Raw genomic sequence first — 10,665 nt, forward strand, 5'->3', positions numbered from 1 at the left:
TTGTGTTCTGGCTCTAGGTTTGTCGTTGGCAAGGTAGCGTTCGAATGGTACTATAGTGGCTCATTACATATCTGGTTCACAAGTCGCATTTTACGATGCAGTTGGTGATGACTTGTGGAGCTTTGGTGATGTTCGCTAAGGTGAGGCGCATTGGCTAATAGTGGCAGCAGCGTTGAGGATGAAGTTAATTAACATCGTTGCGATGGTGGAGATCTGGCAGACCAACATTGGTGACGAATGAGAAAGGGTTGCATTTAAAAAGAAGGTTTTGGGACTTTGAAAATAAGAGAGAAAAGAGTTGAAGAGTAAGGAAAAACTAAGGGTTGTGATGCGAGTGGTGTGATTATGGCAATCCCTTAGCCAAAGGTTCAATCACAATAAGCATGGCCAAACAAATTCAAGAAGAGTCAACCAAAGAAGGTGAAGTCAAGCTCTTCTTTTCTTGGGCCATCATGGAATAATTTTGGGCCTAGTAATATATGTTTTATTTTGGGCCTTGTATTTTTGGCCAAATAGAATAAGGTTTTGACCACTCAAGTCAACAAAGGACTAAGGCTCAATGTTTATCCAAGTAAAGTGTCCTAGACCATGTGTTGACCAATAGGTCAATGTTTTCATCTAACTTGGTGGACAAGGAGGGGTGGACATCCACGTCATGTGTCATCCTCCCTTTGGAAAGTTTTTCCTCCTAATTAGTGGTCACAGGTCACTCTAGGAATGGAAAGGATTCTCCATAGGTAGTGATCACATGTCACCCTCTCAATGAAGAGGACTTTTGCCACTTGTCCTCCTCTTAATGGAGAAGATTTTCTCCTTACACTCCAAGTTAGCTAAGGTGGGTCTTTTAGGTCTAGCTTCTAAATTTGAAGACACCTTTAGCCTATAAATAAAGGTGTCCCACCCTCTTGTAATCACCTTTGATTTAGAGTATTGTTATACTACCAATTTTGAATTGTACTATCCTTATTAAGTCACCCTAGACTGAAGTAATCTGAGTGGCCTCCTCTAGCCACCTTTCTTCAAAACTTGGCTGACCCTTTCTTAGAGAATCACCAAACACCACCTTCATCATCCATAAACCACACAAAATCAAGACACTTAGTCTCTTTTCATCAACTTCAGCAAACAGCCTGATCTTCACCCACCTACATGGCTTTTCTTCTAATTTTGGCTATGAGGATTGCTATCATGAGACGAAAAGGAACTTCACAAAAAATAAAAAAGGAATTTCGCACATGGCAAAGAAGAAGACCTATTAGATCGATTTTTTTTAACTGATCTAATATGCACATATTAATCGATTCATGCTACAACCGATCTAATATAGTTCCAAATATATTTACAAAACTGCTAGTGCGTTTTACATTACATTGATTCTTTTACAACCAATTTAATAGTTTATTCCAGTATGTCTGTTTTACAGTAGTGAAAAAATTAATATAATAGTTTAATGATAAAGGTGGAAAGGAAAAATATATTCTAGGTTTGAATCTTTTGTTTATAACACACACACACACAACACACACACACGCACGCACGCGCACACGCACACACACGCACACACACACCCATCCACCCACACCCATACACCCCCCCCCCAACACACACACACACATATATATATATATATATATATGTATATATATATATATATGTATATATATATATATATGTATATATATATATGTATATATATATATATGTATATATATATATATGTATATATATATATGTATATATATATATATATATATTTAGCAACATAACAATATTAATCTCAAAGTTAATTTACAAAGGGGAGACACTTGTATTATAGGCTTAAGGTGTCTCCAATTTGAGAGGTAAAACCCTAAAAACTTCAACTTGTTTAGCTTGGAGACCAAGGTAAAAGTTCTCTCCATGTAGCCACTAACATGGGAGAATTATTTCCATTCCTAGAATGACACATGAACATTACCTCAGGGAAATTCTTTCCATTAGGAGCATGACACATGGTCACTCTCTCTCAACGGTGGGACTACCTCCCTTGCTCACCAAGCTAAGACAAAAATTTGACCCATGTGGTCAACTCTAGAAAATAGGTCTATCTTGGGTCAACATTGGGTGTTGATCCAAGTTGACCAAAAACCCTACACTACTTGGCCCATTATGCAGGATCTGAAAAGGAAATTCTATACTACTTGCCCCATAATACACGGTCTTAATTATTCCTACTCTACTAGATGTGCTTCAAAATGGCGCAAGAGAAAGAGTTTAGACCCACCTTCCACATATGACTTCAATCCTTCTTGAATGTTCTTGGACATGGCTAGGGAGTATGTCATCCATCATTTTATGAGAGTTTAATGGAAATGGATAGTGTTCCTACCACAATAGTTTATCATCACTTAAGAGTCGAGACCAAAAGCAGTTTAAATATTTTTTTCCTCCTTCTATCCTCCGATGCCCTTTTAAGGAAAAAATCGTGACGGACCACATGTTCTAAAGCGGACAATATATCAAATGAGGAGTGATTGACCTTAACGATATCACTTAGCGGACTTGGAATTGGAACATTGACATCCACCTGAACAAACAAATATGCTAAGTGATGCGACTTAACCAGGCTCATTCAGCACTGTTGACCTAAAGTGATCTCATAATATTCTAAAATATATTTGTTGACATAAATATTCATATATTAATAGAATATATGACAAAAATCTTGATTGTTTGATTACGTTATGATATTCTTTAATGTCATATATCTACATAATATTTGGTTAATGAGATATAATATTACATTATTATAATTATTCTATTGATTATCATATATATATATATATATATATATATATATATGGTAAGTTATTATTTTTATTAATATTATTTGATATCATCTTGATATTATCTGTTTTATCTAATAAGTTATAGGATTCATATTCACCCATATAAATCTAAATTATCTTACTTATTTGAGCATCAAAGAATTGTTGTGCTTCAAGAATATTCATTAGGAGTTATCAAGTTACTCAAATCTTACTACCTATCTAAATGTTTATGTTCTAAATTTCGATGAAAACAAATAATTTTTTTAAAAATGATAGAAAGGATAAATTGTGCTTGAAAATATAATTTTAAAGTGAAATTAACTGTGTTTTCAAACTTTAGAGTGAAAATAAATTAGTGTAGTAAAAATTATGAACGTGATTTTGGCTTTTGTTATTTTTTTAAATCAGGTTCAGATGCTCGATTTTGGTTTTTCCAATATTTTAGAAATTATGCTTAAACGTTTGATTCTTTTTCCTTAAAATTGGGCTTATAGGGATGACTTTTTTTTAGAAAAAAGAACCTGCAAGGACGATTTTTGTACACTGGTTTTTTTCTAAATCGGCCTATGATTTCGTAATTTTTTTATTAAAATTGGTTTTTGAAGAGATGTTTCAATAATTTTTATTTATTTGAAAATTTTTATTTATTTATAGTTTATACTTTTAAAATTAATATTTATAGGTTTGGAAAATGAATTTATTGAATTTTTTATAATTTTAAATTCTTGTTGTTAATTGAATGTAATGTACAGAAAATAAAAGCTAAGCATAATGAAGAAACATATAGTAAATTGAAAATATCATACTTAAGGAAAGGTAAGTAAATAAAAAATTTGAGGAATGAGCACTTACAAATAAATACTTATTCTAACAAATATCCTTGATTTAAGAGCACAACATAGTTAGTTTCCTATGCTTTTGTTTTTTTGTATTTTCCAACGATAACTTGTGAGCTAAGGACTAAAGTCAGTCAAATGACTTTTTTGCATTACAAATTCATTTCCACAACACAACACAAACACCGAGCTTTCTTCATTTTCCGTTGTTGGTAGCTGCTTCACCACCTTCCCTTCCCATCTTGCAAACTACGAACTTAGGTGTTAATCAAAACCAATGAACATTATAGGATTCGGTTTTGAAGTGGAAAACCTCAGACATAAAAACCTTGAACTATTTTCTAAGTGATAAACCAAATGTCATAATAAATTGTAACATAAAGATTAATTTGTTGGAAAGTTATTTTACATTATTATAATAGATTTTTTATAATAAGTTGAAGATAAAAACATTTCTGTCTCTTTGTCTAAATAATTCGACAATGTTATTCTTGCTAGAATTTGGTTTTCATTCTCGATATTATTTGACTTAACACCACAAATCAGTTGACATTTGTTATTTCGCGGATGAAATATTAACTTAGATTTCGTTGATTTTACAAAAAAACAATGTTTAAAAAATAATTTTTTAAAATATTAATAATTTTATTAATGTATTAAATTGAAATAAAACATAAAATTTACTAGTGTTAATGAATATTGTTAATTTTAAATTTTAAATAACATAAAATTAATTAATGTAAAATATTAACAACAGTTTTAATGTTATGTTAAATTTAATAAGTTAGTAATATTATTATAATAATAAATAATGAATTTTGTAATTTTTTACCATTTATATATGTAATCATCTTTTATTTTCTTTATTACGGTAGTCCAAGCGCAAGTGATGAACTATATTTTTAACAATAGCATTGTATAAATTATGTAGAAAACAGCTAAATGTTTAGCATAAGACAAAAATTAAGAGGGATGAATTGGTTCAAATTAAAAAAATTTCCCTTTAAACATATTTATGTGTTTAAAAATTTCTTTGATAATATTGAAAACTTAATTGATTAAAAGCAAATAAATAAAGTACGGAATGGAAGAGAAAAACTACACGAATAATTTTTATATCGGTTCGAATTAAAAGATTTTACGTCCAATTGTTAATCTCTTTAAAAGATAGATTAACCTTTTCACTAAAAATGAATAACAATTTACAATCAAAAAATAAAGATGAGATTAGAAAACATTTCTCTTAACAGATAAGAGATTACCAACATATTCTTTTGACACACAAAATAATGAACAACTTGATTTTGCTTAACAGAAAAGCACCAACAACTTAGACACATTAAGTAACAGTACAATTTTTCCTTCTTCAAGCACCAAAACCACAAGCTTTCTTAAAAATTCAGAGTTTATCAAACTATAATCTTGCTCTCTAATAGTTTAAGTAACATTTAAACAACTTTGAAACACATTATTCATAACCCAAGATTCGAGCTAGGTTAAAAACTTAAAAGACATCGATTATCCAAATAATAATCAATTATCCTATACTATTATAAAATGATTTTATTTGTGATAATCGATTATCCTAGGAAGACGTATTGATTTTCTAGAAGAGTTATTCTTACTCTAAATGCGAAAATGATATTTCTTATTATATATATCTAAATGTAAATATGAATAATGAGATAGAAGAATATAATCTTTCTCTTTTTAAATTTTAAATTTGATTGAGTTGTTAACAAAGTTGGAATCAAATAACACTAGTTCCAATTACGATTTTATTTTTCTCAAACCACAAACATCTAAATAGAAATAAAAATGTTATATATATTGTAAATATTTTGATTTAAAATTATAATTTTTCTTATAAAATAGTAAACTACTTATATAATATAAATTCATTAATAAAATTAATAAAAAAGTATTTTTTTTAAGTATTCTTCAAAAATTATATTTATTTTATATTAAATATTCAATTAGAATTTAAATATAATTAATAATTAATATAGAATAGAGATGTTACAATAATATATGTATGGGTATATACTATTATGGTCTGTTCGCTTGAGATGAATTCACTATTTACGAGTAAAGGAAATGGCGGATTTAAAAAAATTTTATGTTCGTTTTAAAAGAATTGCGAGCGATTGAAAGGAAGGATTTGCGAGATCAGCTATTTTTTCAATCATCGGTGCTATGTGAAGATTTAAGATGATTTATAATCAAATATCTTTTTAGTCCCTTGCACTTACCATTATGTGAATGTATTTTATCACCACTGTGTGAATGTATTACATCTTCAACCAAAAAACAAAAGTAATAACTAATAATAATAATAATTATTAATAATAATTAATAATAGTAATGATAATAATTAATAATAATTAATAATATTAATAATAATATTCATAATAATGATTTTTTCTCTTTCTTTATAATAATAATAATAACGATGATGATAATAATAATAAAATTAATAATAATAATATTATTATTAATATTAATAATAATAAAAATAATAATGTTATTACTAATAATAGTTATTATTATTATTATTATTTCAATTTACTAAATTATCATTTTTTTACATTTTAAAAATTAATTTTTATTTTTTTTCTTATAAACATTTTTATAATTAAATATAACATTAATAAATAACATTTTATATTACTTTAATAACTAAGGAATTTTGGTAATCTTCAGTTTTTACCAATTAAACTAATTTTGTAAATCTGTCATATCAATCAAATCCTACACTAATTCTCATAAACTTTACTTCTAAATCCACTCTCAATTACCCACAAATCCGCTCAAAAAACAACTAAAAAATTATCCTCAAATCCATTCAAATCATCTCCCCCAAATCATCTCCCACAAATCATACCAAAAGAACACACCCTTAATAACAAAATATTTATATTATTAAATTTATTATAAAAAAACATAGCTTGAGAAATTGCAGTGAGTGGTGTTTATATGTTGGAAAGTAGAAAAAGAAAGAGAGTGTGAGCAAGATGAGGCTCTAGAGTGACATAAGGCAAACAAACACGTGTCTCTCTCTAATCTTTCTTCTTCTTTTTCTCATTGACTCTTCCCAATAATTTCTCCCTCCCTTCAGTATATTTAACATAAGCCAAACCAAACCTTAATATTTCCAAACCAAACACACCCTTGACCCTTCTCTTCTCTTCTTCGTTCATGTCTTTTCAGTTAAAACCCTTTTTTTCCGCACCCGCGTTTTCCCTCCTTCCTCTTCTTCTTCCCATCACAATCATCGTCGCCTGATTCAACGCATTAGCGAATTCCCAAACCAAACCAATCCCAATTCGCAGATTCATCGACTTCTTACATGGATCAGAAAGAGGAAGAACCGATCACGCCGTTGAAGACCTTCTCTTCTCTCACCCATTCTGCCTGCCTCGAAATTCGTCTCTTCTATGTCAGAATCTCCCCCTGCCTCGTCGACTCGCTCCCAGACCACCTTGCGCTCTGCCACGCGCCACGCCACGCCGCTGTCTCGCTCGTCGTCAACGCCGCCCCCGTCCCCGCCTCCTCCCCCGCCACGATCCATCTCCACCGCGGCCGCGTCGATCGCCATGCCGCCGAGGTCACCTACGTCGCCACCGACACCGTCAGCCTCAGCGGCAGCGCTGACTTCGAGGTCTACGAGAACGACGCGCTCTTCCTCTGCGGCTCCCTCGAGCGCCTCGATTCCGAATGGAGAAACGGGTCCGGGTCGGGATGGGGCATGGACTGCCATGTGGCGGCCGGGTGCGTCGGGTCGGGTTGCTCAGCGTTCTTCAGACCGCGCCTCGGGGTTTCTGCGCCGTCGATCGAGGTCTACGTTGCCGGGTGCTGCTCCGGCGTGCCGGTGATTCTGAACAAGACGATTCAGATGAGTCCGCGGAGGAGGGTGCCGAGACATGCCACGCTGGACGCGATTCCCGAGGATGAAGAAATGATGATGATGATGATGGAAAAGAACCGTGTCAACGGTTTTGCTCCCAACCGGAAGTTGCAGGTATGTGGATTGAATGAATTATTATGTACTTGTAATCATTTTTATGAATTGTGAATGTCACCGTTTATGGTATTGGATTGTTGAGTTCATGTTTGTAGCATTGGTCCTAATGTTTAAACTTCCGAGGTCTCTCACTTTTTAAAAGCTTTAGTAGTTTTAGTTTCATTAAATTGATTAAAATGCATTCGTAGTTTGAAATCTTTATTGTCATTGAATCATAAATTATTCAAATTGTCCAAGTTTTAAAAACTGTGTAGAGGATTATAGTTAACAGTTTAGATTATCCAGCGATGCTTTAAAACTAAACTTTAGCTTTGTTTTGTAAAGTCACAAATAACTGATGTAAATGTTCTCCAGGAGTAGGATGGGGATTTCTTTTGTGGGATGTGTCATTTCTCAAAATAACTTGGCTTTTCTTTGTGTCTTAGAAGCAGTTAATGATTTTTTGCTAACTGTGTGACCGTGTGTTTGGTAACACGGTTGTTGCTTCTGGGATTGAACCTGCGAAGCGACTAATAGTTGTTTTTTACGGGAATTTGTTAGATGTTAAGCATTCAATGAAAGGAAATAGCGAGAACATGAGGTGTTTGTATGACTGCGCATTTTGTGATGGATGCAAAATCAGCTTAAGCTTATGATGTGGTTGATTGGTGGTTTGTGATAGTTTCTTTGTATGGACTTGTTGTCATGACGTTCTGTAATATGTAATTTCTTCATTAAGCCCAAAAATGTAGAAGACTTTGTGGTTGATATGTCAAGGTCGTTGCTTGAGTCATGCCAAGTAAATTAACTTTACAATGTGTGTCTTCCTTATTGAATTAATGGTTAATTTAGATGGGCTAGAAAACATAGATGTTAAATTTGGTTTTACTCCGGTAAGTTTATTAGGTATTATTTACAAGTGCATGTGACGTGGTGTGTCAAAATGCATGACAAGGGTTGACCATTGTTATTTTGTAAAGGACTGATGAACTGTATACAAACAAGAAAGCACTCTGATGGTTCTGATAGGAGCCATAATTGATAGTGCTGTTATCATTCCGAACCAAAGTTTGTTTTGCTTTTCTGTATAATAGTCAGACCTTATTAATTTCCGTCCATGACCAGTTTAAAACACTTATTTTTTCTTATGCAAACAAGAAAGCATTCTGATGCACTTATATGGATTTAATTTCCGTCCATTACGAGTTTAAAACACTTTTCTGCTGCCATAAAATCGTGTATTGTTCAATCTTGGAGATTGTTTGACTGCTGAAAGTTGGAACCAGTACGGAAGTATGCTAAACACTACTGAAAGAAAGTATAAACAGCTACACTGAAATTGGGTCATGTAAATATTTCATTCTGAATCAGTAAGCTTGAAATAGGTGTCGTTCTGATGGTTTTTAGTAGAGGCATATTTGATAGTTCTCTTACCGTCCAATAGTATGATTAATAAATGGATCAGTATGAAGCTGACAACTGATAAGCGATAAACTAAAATTCATGTCAAGTATTGTCTGTTGAAGTGGTTCTACTCTTCAACTATGCTTATTGCCTGAACCATTATGATTGAACATATGGAAATAGTAATCTTAATTTCAGTAATTTCTTGTGTTTTAGATGATGATCAACTCACCAGGGATCTCACTTGCTGCATGCAGTTTATATGATACACCTTTCCAAATGCATTTCTTTCTTTTAAGTACAAATGGTCAAGATAAGGGGTAGTATAGTTCTAGCTTTGCAGTCTAACATGAACCTTGTAATTTCTGAAATATAAATTGTTTTGCATTGATGGTACCTTGCAGATAACAGAGTCAGAGGTTGATGATTACGATTGTGATGAGAAAATGGGGAATGGTTTCTACTCACAAGAAATGTATCCCGGTGAGGATGGACAACTGTCATGGTTCAATGCTGGGGTTAGAGTTGGTGTTGGAATTGGCCTTGGGATGTGCGTGGGGATAGGGATTGGTGTTGGATTGCTCATGCGTTCATACCAAACAACAACCAGGAACTTCAGGAGGAGATTTTTCTAATCTGTAATAAGGAAATTGTTACTCTAGTTTAATGAGAAGATGAAGAAAATATATTGGAGCTGAATCAAGGGTGCGTGGGACATTAGGATCCAAAAGTTGAACAAGCAAAATGCGTGAAGTGTAAGTTTTGTAGAAGAGTGGAGATTCTGCTTCCTCTTTGTTTTGTAGCTTACTCTCAGATACGTCCACGTAGCTTTGCAGATTTGTATTTCGTGTGAATTTTGTCTGATCTTCCGACAACAATAGCTATCAATAAAAGCGCAATGCAATACAACTGCTTTGAGGATGTGTTGTACGAGGGGGATCTGGTGTTCAGGGACCATCATAAGGTTGCCAGAGGTTTTGACTTTGAGCATTTACCCAGATTTTACTGTTTGTTTATTGCCTTGTAGATATATTATTTCATTTCATACAAATTTTGATAAGTATAATATATATATATATATATACATATAAAAACACGTATGTGTTTCTGTTCCCACGGTAAATGATTTTCTCACAACTATCTTCACTTTTAATAAATGTTATTTTCGATTTGCTTCAATGCTAATAAGTTTCATTATGCTTTTATGGTGGAAATTTAAAGCCACGAAATTTCCTTGGAAAAACAAAACTAATCGACAATCAAGATCTGTCATGTTGTGTTGTTGTTTTCTCAGTGTATAAAAGGACAAAAGGTGTTTGGTGTGGGGTGTGTTCATTTAGGGGAGAGGAACTGAGAGAGAGGGAGTGGATGGATTTGAAAAGATTTGAGGATGAATTGGGTGACAGTAGTACTTGTACCATTCGAGTGCCACGTATTTAGTGACAACAAAGGAATAAGAGCATGTACTTATGTCTGAAAAGACATTTTGGGATTTTTTTTTTCTTTAATGCGTCTGCTCTCGTGTTCGCTTAAAAGGAAACGAAAAGATGATCGAAGATGGAATTGCCGCATTATTGAAATTTTGGTCACGGGCAATGTGGAAGAGATTTGC

The 10,665-nt window shown here is 32.7% G+C and overlaps 1 protein-coding gene across 2 annotated transcripts; it reads left to right on the forward strand.

Moving 5' to 3' along the window:
* Positions 1-6,745: 6,745 nt before the first annotated feature.
* On the forward strand, positions 6,746-10,037 carry LOC108346292 (uncharacterized protein At1g01500). 2 transcript variants are annotated; one of them, XM_052868689.1, is made up of 2 exons: positions 6,746-7,667; positions 9,270-9,399. In XM_052868689.1, exons 1-2 carry the CDS (start codon positions 6,996-6,998, stop codon positions 9,375-9,377), a joined length of 780 nt encoding a protein of 259 aa, XP_052724649.1. In that variant the 5' UTR covers positions 6,746-6,995; the 3' UTR covers positions 9,378-9,399. The 2 variants fall into 2 exon arrangements, with proteins under 2 accessions (XP_052724649.1, XP_017440821.1); XM_017585332.2 differs by lacking the exon at positions 9,270-9,399 and adding an exon at positions 9,458-10,037 and having other exon boundaries at positions 6,769-7,667.
* Positions 10,038-10,665: the final 628 nt, after the last annotated feature.

Source organism: Vigna angularis, chromosome 9, assembly GCF_016808095.1.
Source record: "Vigna angularis cultivar LongXiaoDou No.4 chromosome 9, ASM1680809v1, whole genome shotgun sequence".
NCBI lineage: Eukaryota > Viridiplantae > Streptophyta > Magnoliopsida > Fabales > Fabaceae > Vigna > Vigna angularis.

Coding starts and splice junctions, on each gene's coding strand:
- LOC108346292 (XM_017585332.2), top strand. CDS start 6,996: ATGGATCAGAAAGAGGAAGAACCGATCACGCCGTTGAAGACCTTCTCT. Junction 7,668..9,457: donor CTCCCAACCGGAAGTTGCAG/GTATGTGGATTG, acceptor GGTACCTTGCAG/ATAACAGAGTCAGAGGTTGA.